The 18,939-nt window shown below is 41.2% G+C and overlaps 1 protein-coding gene across 1 annotated transcript in view; it reads right to left on the bottom strand.

The window, feature by feature from the left end:
• The window catches only part of SCIN (scinderin), a 52,897-nt gene extending 35,552 nt beyond the window's left edge, over positions 1 to 17,345 (bottom strand). The window contains exons 1-3 of the mRNA XM_080578582.1: positions 16,804 to 17,345; positions 10,538 to 10,692; positions 9,378 to 9,539 (exon numbers count right to left, since the gene is read on the bottom strand). Coding sequence (XP_080434708.1) covers positions 9,378 to 9,539; positions 10,538 to 10,692; positions 16,804 to 17,002 — 516 coding nt within the window. The 5' untranslated portion in view covers positions 17,003 to 17,345. The remainder of the gene's footprint in view (positions 1 to 9,377; positions 9,540 to 10,537; positions 10,693 to 16,803) is intronic.
• Between the last annotated feature and the right edge of the window lie 1,594 nt (positions 17,346 to 18,939).

Here is an 18,939-nt window from a genome sequence, read left to right as displayed (position 1 = left end):
TCCACAAAATAACTGTGCAGATTCAGGGAAACAGAACTTGTAAAGAATTAATAAAATATTGCCTTGGGAGTATGTAGAAAGTCAAAAGTTTCATTTTAAGCAGCTTTTTAAAATATAGTTATTACAGCAATAAACTGCTTCAACCATCCTCTCCTAAGTTCTGGGAGACTTCTCAAAACACAGTCTCCTTTAGTTTGAGAATTTCACTACTCAAATTTACGTATTCTCTTCTTGGTCTATCTCCTAATCAAGCTTATTTGAAGTGTGAGAAAACAGGAGCCATTAGTGATATAACAGCAATAAATAGGAATTCTTTTTTTTCCACACTCTATAGAAGCAATAAGGAAGATGACAATGACATGTAGAGAATTAACTAGAGAGGTCAGGCAGATATTGCCTTATCTTAGTATGTATGCTGCAATTCATGGAGATTACTCATTCAGAAAGGTTAAAAGTTCAGTTTCAGTTGTATACATTAACCTTCTGTAGGTTTTTTGGTAACTGGCCATGCAATCTCAAACAAGTATTCTCATCTACAAAATGAACATTTACTGACCACACAGGATATTGTGAGACTTAAATTGTCACTGCAAATTACAAAGACCTTTAGTTCTCAGACAATAAATTCACATTTTCCTTTCTTAGCATCTCTTAAAGGTCCCACTGCACAGCAAGTCCTGGCTACCCCCTATTCCATGTGCTCTCCAAGTTTGCCTTCAGTAAGCAAGTGACTAAACTGAGCTGTCAAAATCTACCAGCTTTATGCATCAAATCAGCCAGAGTAAGGAGAAAGGCCTTTAAAAATATACAGCAGTGGATTTCAGATTTTTTGATTTGCAGACATTGTTATTTTGCTTATGGATTCCACACCACTACACGAAAAAAAAATACAATAAATTTAATCCTACTGACAGTTACCTTAGTTAATTTCAGACCCCGTAATAACTTGCTACTTGAATACAGTTTCAAAGCTATTGCAAAAGAAATACTCCTCAAACTTTCCTCAGAATTCCCTTTGCATAAGATTTTGCTAAGTCTTCCATGGTAGACAATAAAATATACACAATTTCATTTTTAGTATATGCTTGTTTCAGTTTCCATGATTGGGCTGTGTATAACTTCTGACCTATAGAAATATTCTCACAAAATAGCATGGCCTAAATGTTTCTGTCCGTAAACCAAAATAAATATGAAATTTTATTAGTTTTTTATTTAGGTTTCTTTATCAAGAAACCTTGTGAAAATGAAACTTAGGTTTTCTCCTGCAGCATAAAAAATTGTCATCAACAAGCAGTGTCTGAAAACATCCTTGATCAGGAGTTCACATACCATTAAAGCTCCATCTTTCTTGGTTATTTAAAAAATGATTAAAAGAAGCTAGAGAAACAAGAAAGTATTTTCAGCATTTGAGAAAAAAGACAGTGTTCTTTAGTAACAAGATAAAAAGCTGAACCTCAGGTACTGAGCATGTAATTTAATAGAAGGAAGTGAGCAGCTTGAAGTCATAAAAGTATCCCAGAATGCATAATATTTTACTATATTTACCACGAGCACTAAATAAATATGTAAAGTACCCAGTGCTACGAGCCTTCAGGAGCTTAGATTTACTTATCCTTTAATTCTAAAGTAAAATAATTTTCTCAATTATTTTTAAGTATCTTATTTTGAAGCCTCATGATAGAGGTTCAGGTGGATATTTATAAGATTGTCTTCCTGACAGTTTGCTCACTTCATTCTCTAAGCAAAATGGGTTTTAACATTTAATCTCAGAAAAAAAAAGAAAGATGTTTAAAAGCTAGAGTCACTCTTGGCAAGGCTAATATTTAGATTTACCTAAATATATATCCAAAGTCAGCTAGCTATCTAACTACATCCAACATGCTACTGAGGTTTTGGCTTATATTTTATTATTATTCATGTATTTATTTAGACCTATGTATACATAAGAACTAAATAAGGGCTATAATGTAGCATTTACCTTTAGTTTCAGTGGCTTCACAATTTCTTAGCTGTACTATAAATTCACTATTTTTAGCTTTGTTTTGCAAGCCATATTTGGAATTGGCAGGCTGACAAAAATTGTTTCCAATAAAACGAAAATAGACTTCAAGTTTTCACTCATCTCAAAAGAAGAAAAGGAACTTCATTCATCAGTAATTCCTTTGCCAAGCCCAGTTTATTTTCAGAAGGTTGCACCAGTGGTTTTTTTTTTTTTTTTAATCTGTTTAACAGTGTTTAAGAGAGATGCTGTGGAAGAGAGCTATTCTGCTACCCAATATTGCTGGCAGTCGATACCAATACTCTACTTGATCACAGCTGGCCAGTCAGCAGCTCAGGGTGAGAAAGTGTTACCATGGCTCATCACAGTGACCGCCCCAGGGCTGCTGAGAGAGATCAGGAATGTATCAGGGTCTGTATCACACAGCAGTCATAGCAAGGTCTTCTGATCTGTGCATTTGGGTGACACATGGTTGGGTCTTCTCATAGTGCACAGTAGCACTGTAGAGTCAGAGCTTTTATTCCTGGTAGCTGCTGGGCTGCAGAGAGACCTTGGGCAAATAACACGAAATTTACACAGCGTGTTAAATGACCCAACACTTGGTTTCTATACAGAAACATGCTGCAGGGTGATTATGTATGGCTCGTGTAACTGAGTAATAGTACTTTGGCACTGTTCCCTGTACGCAGCATGACTGTGAAAGTGTATGTCCTGCTTCCTGCTCCAGCGCCAAATGGCATGTAGAGCAAGAGGAGGAAAAACAAAATTGCTTATTTCAAAAGTGATATAAAAAAGTTTTCCCCTCTAACACAGACACCTCTGTATTCAACTGGCAGCCTGCTCAGTTTGGAGGCAAGTGAAAACACTGTCTGTATCCCTGTGTCTTTTCTGTGAATCTTAGCAAGGATGAAGAAAGCAAAAGCCAGAAAGCTTACATCCATGAAAAATTTTCATTCTGGCTACAAACACGTCCTGAACATACATGTTTTAATCCTATATCTTTGTTCAAATTCCCATGTCCACACTGTATTGCTGATTTGCATTCTCCTATGGGAAGATACATTACAAAGCTAAGTAAATTAAATATGTTTCAAAATTAATTTCAAGGAAATTTGTTGTGAAACTTCAATTTTGGTAGGAAAAAAAAAAAGTCTAAAGATGTCTAAAATAGTTCCACAAACTCTAAAGTGTTAAAATAAAAAAATGAAGCTTTAAGGAAAGATTAAGTCAAGTATCACATGTCAGTGTGTCTCCATTCTTTGTTGGCAAGCCCTGATGTGTCCTAAACTCATCCACTTTTGCCTACTTCTACACTAGAACATGCTCCTAGAATGTAATTGCACATCAGTTAAATAAAAATACCACTCTTAGGAGTCAGCTAGATCTATACTGTGGATACTTGTTGGCATCCTGTACTTAACATCAGGATGATGTTTCTGTTTCTCTGAACTACATTAAGGTATAGAGACACAGATACAAAGAAGGGATTAGTGCAAATGAATGAGCACACTCAGCTGAAGTTTGTTGTTGTTGTTTTTTTAATGTGGAACACCAGGCCACATTATCTTTACACCCACAACTCGTACAAAAGGGCTAAAAGCAAGAAAAGTTTTGTGAAGTTATTGCCTTAATTCCTCTCTTGTCTTAGGTTTAGCTGCATATGTTTGTAGATAGAATCAGATCAAAGCCTGGGCAATTAACAACAAAGCTACTGCACTGGTTTCAGTTGGAAGAAAATCTGATGAAGCTTGTGAAGAATGATAGGTCAGGAGGAGAGGAGCAGTGGTGCAGGAGTGCCCAAAGCGGGTGGCACTCCTATTGAAAGTGGGTGAAAATATTGCAACATTGAGTGAGCCTAAGATACCACTTCTAGAGAGGCAGAAAAAAAAAAAAACAAGCAAAGCCTGAACACACATGAATAATGGCAAAGTTTTTCTGCGTATCTTATCATGCTTCTATGTTTATATCAGCTTAATTGGCTAGCACTCATCTGAGACTCCATTCATTCTTCATGTCATTAATAAACAGCTGTTTTGATAACACGAGTTCATTAAAGTTGAAACAATTCTTTCTATTGACATCTTTCCTTTTAATCCACTAAGTAACTAGACTAACAAAATGAGAACGTGTAAATAGACTTGGAAAGCCATGTTTTTAAATTAATTGCACAGAACAGAAATGCTTCTAATTCCTTCAGTTCTCCTGAAAAGTAAAACATATGCACATTACCCTAGAGTCTGTAATTCAAACAATTTTTTTGGAAACTTTAAATGGAGAGCCCTGAAGCAGGAGTGTGAAACTTTTTTAACCAAAAACATGTGCTAGACTAAGAAAACAAAGTTCAAGTGGTGGGAAAAATAACTGAGTGGTTAAACTTCGAAGCGACTACAACACAGCACCTTTTTCACTGACTTTTTCAGGAATGGACATATATCAAAAAGAATGTTTGGATTGAACCAGTTTAATGTAGGCTTCTGGGTCAGTTTTCTCAATTTCTAAATACTATTCAATGTTTTTTCCTGTCTTGACTGTTGAATTCAAGATACAGGCAGGGAAAAAAAAAATAACCATTTCAAATCTACATCAAATCTGCCTTTCATTTGTCGAAGCTGCAATATAGTGAACCACTGAAAGTTGTGGAGTTTTGATAATCCAAAACAAACTCTGAATTCCTTCAGTCAGAATGCTGCCGAGGCCACCGTGAGCCCAGCCCTAGTATAATTACAATAGCACCTTTGTAATCAGTCTAGGAGTCTCCCACTTGGTTCAACTGGAACAAATCGTCAGGATAAAAATAAGCCAGATGTACCACAGGCATACACCTACTACATTCATTTTTCCTCTCACGCTTGTTTTACTAGCTTGTTCCAGGAATATTTGTTGCCACACCATAGTGTGTTAAAGGGTAAGTAACAGGAGTATATTCATTCTGAGTACCAGCAGCTCAAGCAGCAGGGGATCTGGATTTTCTACATCATCATGAAGTAAACTAACCTAACTGAATCATGAGTCTGAATGTATTAGAAGTCGTCTGAGTCTTAATGACGGTCTCTGTTTCAGCCACTTTCCTGCATACAAGTGGGTGTGGAAAGGGAAGAAAGCTTTCTAGTCCCTAGAAAGGAAGGGAACTACAAACTCTGAACACTAACTGAAGAAATAAAACGGCTTAGTATTCATTTTTCTCCATCTGATGAGTTTGGGACTATAACTTAACTTCCAGAATGCTGGAGGTTAAATTACTGAAACTAAAAATAATTGCTTCACAGATTTATAGAAAAACATGGCATGCCTGCTTACTAAGCTACACTGTGTAGTTACAAGCATATTTTTAACCTGTAAATAAGCCCATTTAGTTTAGTTCTTCAAGCTCTGCTACTTGTTTAGCATTTCCCTGCTCCCCTGAGCAAAATTCTAACTTTCAGCTTGGTGAAACTGACAAAGAAGTTAGTTGTAGGAGAAACATAACACAGAAAGGACATGACAGGTCCAAGGAAAGCACCTAGGAAGAGAAACTTACAGTGATGAACTCCCACATGCAAGAATCTGATCTTTCAGTCATTTATTCCCAAACAGCAACTGTTATAAAGCACTAAGTATGCTGACTAAACTGCTTTCTTTAAAGGAAAAGAAAAGCCACCTAGAAGAGAGAGTGCAGGCAAGAGGAGATTACAGAAGAAAGTAGAACAGTTCATAAATTTGCAATGTGATACTGAATCATACCCCATCGTCATAACCCTCAAACAATTACATCCTCTTAATTTTTACTGTTAGAAAGCAGAAGTTAATTTTATTCTTGTAAATGTTTTGATCTATAGCAAGTTCATAGCTTTTATGAAAAGCAATTGCCGCACAAAAGAAGTCTGTACATTATTATTAACGTTTCATCAAGTGTCTCTATGGAAGATAAGATGGCTCTTACACTTGACATACCTATGATGTTAGGAGGTCAAGTAGAAGCATACTGATGAATACATAACAAATTGATTCATTCTCATACTTTTGTTTTTGATATCATAATTCTCACTTTTAATTTACACAGCCCTTGAGAGGTCATGCACATTGTTGCACCGTACTTTAAGCATCCTGCAGGCTCTTGAATTTCAAAACAGCAATCTCCTGGCTGTTATGAATTGGTTTATAAGCACCACCATAGTAATGGGAAGGATGGACAACTGAATGCAGTTTACACTTAACACCAGGTATAGTTATCACCTAGCCTTCTGCATTCTGCCTTTGGGAAAGAAACTAGATCAGGCCCAATCTCAGAACTGCTTGGTACTTTTCACCCCACCAGCACCCTTATTTTAAGGACTGCCTCCTCTTTTTTTCTAAGATGCTAAGTGGCACGCAGCCCTCTTCCTAATCCCTGTAGTCACTTGGCATGTACAAAGCCTTCTCAGCAACTGCCCTGTACTTGTCTTGCCTGTCCTAAAGGCACAGGAGCTGAACCTTCCCAGGTTCATAGCCACAGTACCCGTAGCCATTGCCTTCCTTCCTGTCAAAGACAGCATTTTCTCTGCCATCTGAAGCTGTTTTCTGCTCCAGCCTCAGTTCACAGTAGGCAAGATAAGACCTGGGCAGGATAATTTTAAGTTCTGAAAGTGGGGTTTAGTAAGCAACGTATCTAGGCATGAAATAACCAGCAGAAACTGAACTGTGAACATGTGAAACCATCTGGAAATGCACAGATGCTTTCAACTTAAGGAATTATCACCAGGAGGGAAGACTTAGCAGCCAATAATAGTTTTATTCATGATTATTACCTTCTTAATTTTCCCTTACCTGTTCAAACATGAGGTTTAACATACTGCAGTAATTGAGCTCAATGGGAAAACAAATGACTTTTTATTATATAAGTGGCTTGATGAAATGCAACAGGAAATGGACTACATGGGTAGTTTTGCAGTGCCATGGAGACCATCCTTCTTGTTAGCTAAGAGATTAAGAAAAGTACATCTTGCAAGTTCATCTTATTTGACATACTACAATATTTTGATAGTAAGAGCACTGACAATAAGCTCATTACTTTAAGCAGTTACTGTCCATTATTCTAACAGTGATTCAGCAGTGCCCTGAGAAATCCCAAGACTCAAGAGCAACCTTAATAAAGATTCATTTTATTTCTATTAATAATCTACTTGTTCCATTTTTTTTTAAAAGGACCCCTTGATTAAAAGCTCCTTTAAAGACTCTCCCACTTACAATGGGCCTCTAGTCATGGAAAATTTCAATCTGAAATACAGTTATGTCAGCTTGAAATATAATTCTGAGAAAAATACACTGTCACAGTGGAAATCTGGAGAAATAGGTGTAGTATAAAACTTGCTTTACATTCACTTCAGCTTTACTTTCACACCTTCATCTTAAAGTATCAGACATTGCCATTTCCTCTCAAGAAAGTTCTGGTTTACAAATAACCTATAATGAAATTACTGCAAATGGGTGCCGAAACACCTTTTTCTTAACTTGTTTATACATCCAAGAAAGCCTATGTCCCTTATACCACTGGCATTGCAAGACCAAGAACTGTTATCAGTCGTGTGCTTTAACTGATTCCCCATAATCTGGTAAAGATCTAAACATTGTTCACATCTAATCTTTCTTCCTACAAAGGCACAGGGCTGCACTGCAGCTTAACCTCTGTCTCGTCAGTCAGGAAATCAGAAACCAGTGGTGTTGCACTAAAAAAGGAAAAGGCTCACAATGTACATTCAGCATTAGAAACCCAGAATCTAAAGCCTTTTTACATTTATATTGATAGTGACAGTGCTCTCCTCTCAGCAGGTCTCATCAAGCTATACATCTGACACCTCTACATACCCATGGTGCACTTCAGTGTCTTTGCCATGTCTGCAGTGGGACTTCAGTAATTACTTCGGGTGAACTGGGTTAACTCTAGCACAGTAAGGGCCTGGAGAAGTCGAACTGAAGCACACCTGCTTCCACATGATGTCTGTAGGAGGGTAACTCCAAACCAGAAAACTCAAGCCCTGTGATAGCCTGCCTGCAAAAGCAGCATTTTCTGTTGACAGCTAATTCCAACTTTCCCATCTCCCACAGATTAACTCTTAAACATTATCTATTATGTGTCTCTTCTTCACATCCTTACTACAGTGAAACATTTAGAGGTAACATTTTGGATACTGATCACTTGGCTCTATCAGGTGCTCAAACCACACCATCATAGGAGGGATGGAATAGTGTTAGGAAAATACTGGTTGCTGTGCTATCTGAAGGCTAAGCGTGATAAAAATGTAACAGAATCAATATGGCCACGTGATACCAATATCTTCAGTTGTCACATCAGGGGATGCTTTGCAGAAAAAGCAGAAATTACAACATGAGTTTAGAAGAGCTCTCTTTTCAGTAAGCTAAGGAACTCTTATCAAACCTTGCTGAAGTAGCTGACCACTTCCTTGTGAAGCAATAAAACCAAGAAGATCAACTGCAGTTGCTACCCTGCAGATAAACTATTTCATAGACTCATTAAGGTTAGAAATGAAAGATGATCTTGGAGATCTTTTCCTATATTTTATACATGTCAGTATATCAGGCATGAGAATAATTTCAATTCAATAACTGGTGTCTAAAGAGTGAGGAGTACATACCAGACTCTACTTTTAGTATCCAAAAGTTAGCATGAATTTTAAGGTGACAGTACTATACTCTCAGTCATCTGAAGCAAACGGTTATCTTCTCTTACCTGTCCATACACTCCCACACTAAGCCTCTCCCACACTGAGCCTAATTGCTTTCAGCAGAAAGCCTTGCAGTATGGGGCTGCTTCTCAATACTGTCTTGTTTCTTAAGATCACTACTCCAGATAGAAGTGATATCTTGAAATACTAAAGTAGTTTTACAACACATTTTATGACAAGTTGTTATGATAACATATCTTGCAGCTGTTTCTTTAATGTGAATTAAAATTTTTAAAATATAATGAAATGTTTATTTTAAGGGAAAAGTCCAAGCTGCATTCTGTTCTGAACCCTAGCACTGATCCCATTGGTAGATAGTGCCAAAGTCAGAAAGGACTTACTATGAACAGCTTAAGGTTAAAACAGTTAAAAAAAAACAAACAAAAAAACATACACACACACACAAATAAAAATAAAATAAAAAAACACCTCAGTGCCTTGAGTGGGAAAAAAACTGTTTCTTGAATGATAGCCTGTGCATGCTTCAGAAATCATTTAGGGCAGTTTTGAACTTTGAAAGTGTTGTGACAATATAACTGATTTCCTAAAGCAGAGGTTTTTTGGTCATTTTGGGTGAGTGACAAATCAGTTGTGCATTTCAGGGTATTATTCAGACTTTCAAAAGGATGCTGCATCTCCTACTTTCCAGTATGCATTGCATTGCTTTAGGAATGACTTACAGTTCCAAGGTCAATAATGAAACAATCTCCTTTGTTGAAGCTGGTCCAAGCCAGGGGGACTTCTGTGGCTCTTACAACTCTCCGGCCCTTAACATGCAGAAGCCTCTGGGCACTCAGATCATTAGTAACAACGTGATTAAATCCAGAGGCGACACCACCTGCCTGAATAGAAAACAAAGCAGCAAGCTTTACTTCAGCTTGATTCTCCAGACTTACCATTTTGCTGAGAAGCTAGAAAGGAAGAAGTGTATGCAGTGAGAGGGAAGCCAGAATTATATACTCTTTTAATAGTGCTGACCACAGACCAGACAGACATGGGGAACACCTCTGCAGCTGAACTCTCAGGTCTGAGCCTTTATCTGCAGGAAGAGATATCACCCTCCTTCAAACGTGTTTCATATGAATGGGGAAAGGGAAAGCACCTCCTCCTACATCATTCAGAAGATGCGGTAATCCTAAACCACCCTGTTAGGACAAAAGGCAGTACATTATCAAATAAGGACTGAGCGAAAGCAGAGGAATATCCAGTCCTGTACAGATTTTCGCAACTTAAATCTCAGCGGTCTGTGACAAAGTGAAAAAGGCTGTCACTAGAGTATTTTAAAATACAAGATTTTCATGAAAAGCATGAGATTTTGCCGGCTACCTTAAAGGGAAAAAACATTTAGTAGGACTATAAAAGCTTTCTGTACAGCATAATCATCATTTTTAGGCAAAAATGAGGTTTTGGTCTTTCCCACTGTTAATGTTTTGAAGCACTTAAGCACACTGGGTTCTGCATTTGAACTAAGTTACTCAGGCTGCAGCATGGAAATTGTTTCTGCAAGACAGATAACCTGCTAAACAGAGTCCCTACTGTGAGCTCCCTCAGTCACAAGAATATGAAACTTCATGATAGTTTGACTGTGGGGCATGGATAGCATGTCTGAGACAGGTTTGCAGTATCAGAAGGGGCACTGAAACAAACTGATGCTCTCTATGTAAATACTGGGACTCCTACAGCTTTGGATAGGCAGTTCAGACCTAAAACCACTAAGCATTAATAATTGTTAAACTTCCAGTAACAAATACAAAGCAGAAGATTTGATTTTACTGGGGGTGGGGGGGGTGGATGATGTTACATATATTTTTAGAAGACATTTTGACAGGTGGCCCTTTACCTTGTATTTAATTCCTCCTTTGAAATAGCTCACAAACTCAGTAGACTCATATCCTTGTATTTCTCTGCACTGCACAGGCTTTCCTCCTAAATAATCATCCAGTTGGACAGTGAAGATAGCTGCAGCTGTGCTTTCATCTTGGGTACATTCTTTCCCTAAAATAAAACATGATGAAGATGAAATACGTTCAAAAAGAATCAATATAACTTTGAATTCTGTGACAATCGAGCACTGCCTTCAGCAGGCATGTGTTGCAATAAGGCACTGCATCATAACCTTCTTCACCAGACATGTTCAACCATGCCATTTCTTAAAAATTTCAACTGTCTTTATAAGAAAAGGAGGTGAAAAATAGCCAAGTCCATTTAATCTCCATCTCTGAGTAACAGCATGTTTTAATTAAGTGAATTTAGCATGACAAGTGTCTGTGGTAGATTTTGGACTTTAAGTGCAAAGACCAAGAAAGGTCACATCAAAAAATTGATTAGATAGTAAATGATATAGTTTATATGAGAAACAACTTGCCAAACCATAGATAGAGTTAAAGTAACTCCTGAGAGCAGTCCTATTAACACTATAAAATGCAAGCAAAGGTATTTTGCTAAGATATCTTCTGTTAGGTCACCTGGTACAGCTAGGAAAGAGAAAAACAGCTTTGGGTTACAGATAGTCACTTCATCAGATCACAGTTTTTAATTATTAGCCTCTTCCCAGAGATGTGGCAAAATGGCCACCTTACCTACCATGATGGTGGCCTAATTACACTACAAAGCAGAGTGTGTATTAGAACAAAACTTCCAGCATGGGCCAATACATTTTGATGCACATTTTCAGCACTCGATTGTTTCAAGAAGATTGCTGGGAGGATCTAGTCTCAAGAAATGGGCTTCTCTTGAGAACTTTTGAAGAGTAGGGTTTTCTATGGAGTTTTTATTTTTCTTTTGGGTATAGCAATGAAGAAGCTGCTATATGAGCACCAGTTCTCAGTACTAGGAAAGGATAAAACATGGGGAGGGGACAGGGCTACCCAAGGGGAATCACTGACATAGCTGGCCCACCTTTGCGAGTGCCACAAGACAACTCCTCTTCACCCACTAACGCCTCTGCTTCTCCCAGGAAGAGTGTGGCCACCACCAGTGCGGCTTTCGTAGTGACACAAATGCAATGGAAGTCTCAGTATGAAAGCAGCAAGGATGAAGTAGGGAAAGGATGCCAAAGAATAAGAGGTATAGGAAAGAGAAGAGCATGAAGTCTGCCCAAAGAAGGTAAAAAAATTACGGAAGGCAGGACATAATACAAGAACTAAAAAAAATCTCCATCAATAGCAATAGCATGTTGCTACACAACAAGTTCTCTGTCAGACCAGGGTGCCTCAAGATTGCTGGTAAAGTGGGGTTTTTTGTTTGGTTGGTTTTTAATATATTTATTCATGTCCACTAGGACTAGATCCCTATATCCTTCAGATTTATTGCTTGCAATTACACAACAGGGTTCAGGGTTCAAGAAAAATGGTTTGGGAACAATGTTAGAGATAAGAATCATTACCAAGCTCAGTCTCAGTTGCTGTGCAATAAAACAGTCAATGAAAACCTGTTTAAAAAAAATCCAGTGAGCATCATTCCAAATGTGGGTTTTTCTAGCTGCATGGAAAACAGATTTATCTTACAGTTTAAGGCACAAACAGCTATATAAAATCCACAGACTAGTTTCTGGTTCAATAGATCTTATCACTTAATCTCTGAGAACAAGGGTTAAAAATAGCAGAGAAACACCATGCATGATTTCAAGTGGGCTACAGCCAGTCTTACTCGCACAGGTAGCCTCACGACAGGGCAGCTCACGCTGCTTCCACTTGGGACAGCTTCAAGTCTAGACAGCTCCCTTCAGGTAGGAATTGTATGTGCTCATCATTACATACTCTCAGTCAGGCTCACTTCAGGAAGAGTCATAGCAGCATGCTAATAACAGTAATAGCCCTAGTCAAATAAGTTTTTAGAAACAAACCTGAAAGATTCAAACTGTCGAACCCCTAAAGCCGTGTCTCTGGCAGAGCTATGTGCAGAAGTGGTTGTCACAAAGCGTGGACAGTCTGCTTGCAGAGCTAGCACAGGCTTTGCATTGAGCAGAAGATGGATCAGTAGCTAGCTACTAACACATTTCTCAAGTGCCAGCACAGAAATCCAAGCCAGGCTCTCAGCAAAGTTCAGAATGGATACAGCTGCCACAGACACAGATCCACACTGACTGCTTGGCCACGCTAGCATCACTGCAGCACCTGTTAGCAGAAAAGTGCTGCTGCCCGTAGGTGTAGTTTTAGGGTACACAGGCACAAGTTTCGCCAAGCCAAAAGCTGTGAAGGGAAGTTAAGTAAAATTACATCATATTTGAAGTTTCTTTTCCTAAAACAAACCCTCTTATGGACACGAGTGACCAAATAAACATCCTTTTATATAAACATATAGTGCAATTGTATGTTTTGAGCAAAAAGTAATAACTGAGTAAATATTAGATGACAAAAACAGATTGAACAAGGATTTGTGACTCCTTATGACTCTGATTGTAGGTAGCATCCAGGCACAGTTGGTGAATGAATTTAGTAACTTTTGTTTTCTTTGTAAGTTTGTTTTCCAATTGATTACTATTGGTTAATTCCAGATTCTACGCTTTATTACATTTCTCTAGGAGTAAATGATCAGGCACCTCTCTGCTCTCCGTGTTCCAAAAAAAAAAAAAAAAAAGGGATCCGGAACCACACATATTCGAGAGAAAGTATTTTCCCCCATTTAGCCAGAGGAAGTGAGACACATGGGAGGCCAGGAACATTTTTCAGTTCCCAGTCTGAGTGCATATTACAGCTGCAGCATTCAGATTTACTTTTTAAAGCAAAGAATAAAATTGGGTCCAATGAATTTTACCAAAAAGCTGAGTAACCGTAGTTCTACCAGTTTGGTTTGTTTTGCTGCTATTATTTCCAGGGAAAATACTATTTTTCTCTGGCGAGAAATATGGGAGTGTCTCGGCCTCCATACTCGTGACAGTACAATTTAAACCAACAGATCTCCATTGGCTGACAAGTTTGGTTTTTTATATTCACACCTCTCTTACTTTTGTACATCATTTGTAAATACATAAAGAAAGCTATACATTTAAGTTCTTTAACAATGACTTTTGTTTTTATGAGTTAACAGATGGAGATGAAATATAACTTCGGCTAGAGTGTATCTATCAGCATTTTTTCATATGGACTATTTCAAGAGAGAATACATTTAAGAGAAACACTGGATTGTACTGAATTTGAAAAAAAAAATAACCCAAACTAATCCTAGGATACAATGCTAGTAAAGACCCTAACTTGCAAAAAAAAGTGAAAGGGCAAAGATCCAGCATCTAAACTGCAACAAGCTGTAACCAGTGAAGATTCTGCATATTAGTGTCATCTGTTGACATCTTAATTCTCCAAATAAATACTCTGGAAACTCATCCAGTCTTATTTAAACAGAAATTAGAGTGGGAAGAAGGAGAAAGTTCAATCATTTGCATGCAACTACACCGTGCCACTCTGTTGGCACAAGAGCAGACCTTAGGTTATTAAAATATACACGGAGATTAAAGCTGGGGAGAAATGAAGGAGAACTATTCTGCAAGTGTGGGATGCATCTTGGAAGAAGTAAGTCCTCACTTCCTTCCTGGCTGCTTACACCCTGCCCAGGTGTGAGAGTTTGCACAGTTTGGTCATTTTAACCTACAGGTGCCAGTCAGAACACGACTGCATCATGTTCACAGGCCATTCACCCATGGTCTGGACCTCCTTCTAGTTCTCTGGGTGTGCCCAAGCAAGGTATTAGGAGGAAGTCTGCTGCTGTCAAATATAGAAATTCAATGCTCTTCTTTCACTCCGAGTTTGGGGTCTTTTATGGTGAAGCCAGAATCTGTTCAAAGCCACCATACAATGTCCACCGAGTAACAGGTGCCACAGATCTCTGGCAGGAGTCACAATGGTGTCAGCAAATGGCAAAGCCCTTGCAAGTATCTAAGCACAAAACCTGCAGTTTCCATCAATCTAAATTTAGATGAATTCTTTCCATCCCGCAGTCTGACTCTTAATGACTGCTGCTACTGTTCACAAATTGCTTATGGAAAGTCTTCAGAAAGGCCTTACCAACATCCTCCTTGCCCACAGGTTAGGGAATGTTTGCTCTGAGAGAGAAGTTCAGTGTATGCAACAGTGGTGACAATCAGCCAGCAAAAACACCAAACTAATTCAGGCTCCTGCCCTGGATGTGACTGCCCTTTCCTGTGCACGTTCTGGACTCCTGCTGACTTTAGGCTTGCAGCAGCATTTGTTCCTCTCTGCCCCACTGCTGGGGCACCCTGCTAGCAGGAAGGGATTTCCCAGCAGTTTACCACATGACTGCCAACCTGCCAGGTGCATACAAATGCGTGCCCAGATTACCCAAAGCTATTTACAATATCTGGATATCACCACATCAGCAAAATACGTGCACCAACATGTACAACCAAAGGTCTTTAGCCAATAGCAGAGAAGTGTTAATTACTGCAGGTGTCAGCCACTGCTCTGACTTTACGTCCAGTTGCAGAGCCCTTGCATCTTGCTCTGGGACGTGTCTGCCACACTAACTACTGCATAAGTGGTTCTAACTTCATTAGCAAAGGCATAAGTAGCCAAACCCTGCTACTAAATAGTAGTGCTGTTGATAGAGGAATATCTGCCAGAAATTCATTTATGCTGCCATCTATGATTATACTCTTGTCAGTCAGACACTGCCCAGCATGCCAGCTGGGTAACTAATAACAAATGCAAAACTAAACAAGCTCCAAACATTTATGGAGAAAATCCCAGCTTTTTCTGCTATTCTTCAATGCATCCAAAAGCACAATGAAATCCACAGCAGCTCAAACCCATTAACACTAATACACATTGAGCTGTCTCTATGTGCTCCCTACAAACACAAATTGCCTACAAACACAAACCTCAGGAGAGTGAAAAAAGAAGAAATAGATCCCAGACAGCCACACAACAACCACTGTGGTCAGATGACCTGGTGACTAGACAAGGAAATCTCATAAGCCTCCAGCAGATGAGGAAGTCATATAAAACACAAACTATTCAGTGCATCCAAACGACAGACTTCTGTTTTGCTCTTAATGCTGTGCTCTCAGTTGCTTTGGGAGGGGCTCTCCTAGGCTATCAGCTGATATTAAAGAGAACCGGTTTTACAGAAAACCTGCTGACTTCACCTGCAATCTCTATCATAAGAGAGCAAAATCAGTCAAGCTGAGAATGCAGCGTCTGTGCCCCCAGCACATGAAGGGCATGGAAGTATTAGAACAAGTCCAGAGGGCGGCCACAAAGATGATCAGAGAGCTGGAGCACCTCTCCTACAAAGACAGGCTGAGAGAGCTGGGGATGTTCAGCCTGGAAAAGAGAAGGCTCCGGAGAGACCTTATAGTGAAATTCCAGTAGCTAAAGGGAGCCTACGGGAAAGCTGGGGAGGGACTCATTGTCAGGGAGTGTAAGGATAGGAAGAAGGGTAATGGCTTTAAACTAAAAGAGGAGAGATTTAGATTAGATAAGAGGAAGAAGTTCTGCACTCAGAGGTTGCCCAACACCACAGGTTGCCCAGAGAACCTGTGGATGCCCCATCCCTGGGGGTGTTCAAGGCCAGGTTGGATGGGTCTGCAAAGCCTGGTCTGGAGGGAGGTGTCCCTGCCCATGGCAGGGGGCTGGAATTAGATGGTCTCTAAGGTCCCTTCGAACCCCGACCCCTCCATGATTCTATGAGAAAGGCAGCATCTGGACACAAAGCAGTATAATAACATCAGAGGGAGAAGGCTGAGCTGGAATTTTGGTCGTAATAGAAAGAAAGGCAAGAAAACTTCACCTGGATAGAGGCAGGATTTCACTCTACAATCTTGGTTTGATGCAGCCAAGACTAGAATTTAACCCTTCAACACCTTTCCAAGCTAGTACCACAAAGCAAGAAAACACCCTTTCCCCATCCCCCCACCTTTCCCAACCCCAGAGCCCCTCAGCACCAGCAGCAGCGTGGCTCAGCACCCCATCCCCTCCCCTAAGCGCCCCCGCAGAAGGAAGGCGAAATCGCCCCCAGGTACCCAAGCGAGACAGCGACCCCCACGCTCCCCCCCGCGGCCGGGCAGCAGGGGAAGCAGCCTTGCCTACTGCCCCTGTCCCGTCCCATCCCATCCCATCCCACATCCCACATCCCGGACAGCCGGCTGCCCACCGAGCCAGTAGTGCAGGCGGTAGGCGACGGCGGTGGCGGTGCGCCGGGTGCTCAGCACCACGTACGCGTCCCCCACGAAGAAGTCTCCGTGGTGGCTGGGGGGCACCGGCACCAGCTCCAGGCGCTCCACCCGCCACACCTCCAGCCCGCTCCGCTGCCCGGCGCCCGAGAAGGCCGCCGGGGGCCGCCCCGCTGCCATGGCACGGCCGGGACACGGGGGTGTCCCCACGGCCGCCTTTATAGGGCCCGGCACGGCGCGGCACGGCACGGCCCCCGGGCGGAGCGGGGCGGAGCGGGGCGGCCTCGGTCCCCGAGAGGCTGGGCTGCCCCGGCTTTCGGTCCCTGGCTTTTAAAACGCCTCCGGGACTGCCCCCCAGAAAACACCGTGCCACGCTTCTGCTGCTGCAAGGGGGTGATTTGTCTCTGCTCAGGAGTTAGACGAGAAAAAAGAAGCGGGGAGAGAAGCGCAGCAGGGCCAGCCCAGTGCCGTGGTGTTCCCGTGCTGTGCCGCTTATCTGCTTTGGCATCCCGTCTCATAAGCTGCTCTGAATGCAGAGGTTTTACAGCTTGCGCTTGCTGCTGGGCAATTTCGTTCCCCCGGATTAGAAAGGTGGAGCGTAGTTCTCCTCCAGTAATTTTATTTTGTTTGACCAGTATTGCCAGGAAGAGGGGGGGAAAAAAGCTTGTATCTTTCTGAAGTTTCCAGACGAAGCCCAGGATGCGTATTGTATGGTTCCCTTTCTCAGCAGACAAAGAGCATCACGGTGGCGTTTCTCTGCACAATGCAACAACAATCCAGAAGGGTTAAACCCGTTTCTCACCTGTCTGTCTCCTTTATAAGTGGTCGGTATGTCTTCCTGGCAGGCCATTACAGCATGAAAATTGTATGTAGCAACTCACTGCTTTCATCTGATATTGACAGGAGGTAGATCAATCTGGATAGGATTCAGATAGATAAAGTTCACGCTGTCAGTGTATCAAAAGATGTATTTCATAGAGGGCTCTGTTTAGGTCCATCATCTTATCCTCCTGGCTGAGTTTTCAGGCTCAGGATTTCCCCACTGGGTTGTTTTGGCAGCTGGATACAAGAGTGCAAGTATCGACCTGCGGGCGGATTGGCGCTGCCGCAGTAGGGAAGGACAGGCACTGCTAAATGCAACAAAGCAGCTGGAGAGCATCTTCTCTGGCAACGGGTTAAAAGGAGCACCACATCTAAGAAATCCTTTTGAACCATCTTCCCTGCCTTCTTTTTATAGCCTGGTGTACCGTGTAGCTGGCGAGGGAAGGGAGGCCGTTGCACGCTGTACCTGCTCCCACTTCCCATTTGGGTGGGCACCCTTCCATCAGCTTTCCAGATGCAGGCACAGAGGCAGCCTGTGCTCTGTCCCCTGTTACAAAAGGGAACCTGCAGCTGCCCTGCTTTGTCCAAGGCCCAGCCGAGCATGGTATGGCTCACCTTCACCCGCTCACAGCCAAGCGTTACAATCCTCATTCTGCCAGGGCTTGGGACCTGGTGAGGCTGAACTTGCTAGATAAAGCACTGTGTGTCCCAAATGAAATACTTCTCCAGGATGTTCACCTTGTGGAGAGGAAAAACTGTGTTAGGAAGAGCAGCCAAAAAAAGTCAGCAGTTCCAGTTTCAATATGTTATCAGATCTTTCAAAACATTCAAAGTGATTTCTTTACTCTCCCGTTTATGTCAGTTCTTCTTTTCGCTTTTACTCACGTACACTGTGCATTAGTTAGCTGTAGCCAGTCCAGGCAGAATTTACCACAAACTCTATAATTGTACACATTTATTACTTCTCCTGAAGCTGGCCACTTGCACTTGCTTTGGAAGTGTTGCTTAGTTTTGCCCAAATGTGAGCTCAGTCGGACCAGGCTAGCATTATGCAGCTTCACGTCTCCAACCTGTCCTGCCTGTCCTGCCAAGGTAAGATTGTTTGCGCACAGATTGCACAGGCCATTGGCTCTAATTTACATCCCCTTATTCTAGATGTAAGTGCTAAACAGACAGACCAAATACTACTCTCAGCTGTAACCCTTTTGCTGCTGTGAGATGCACATCAGTGCTATTTGTCCAGCATTGGCCATGCCCAGTATCCCACACCAAAGGACAAAGGTTAAAGACAAGAA

This window comes from Anser brachyrhynchus, assembly GCF_964034855.1.
Source record: "Anser brachyrhynchus genome assembly, chromosome: 2".
Taxonomy (NCBI): domain Eukaryota; kingdom Metazoa; phylum Chordata; class Aves; order Anseriformes; family Anatidae; genus Anser; species Anser brachyrhynchus.
This window is presented reverse-complemented; position numbering and strand designations above follow the sequence as displayed.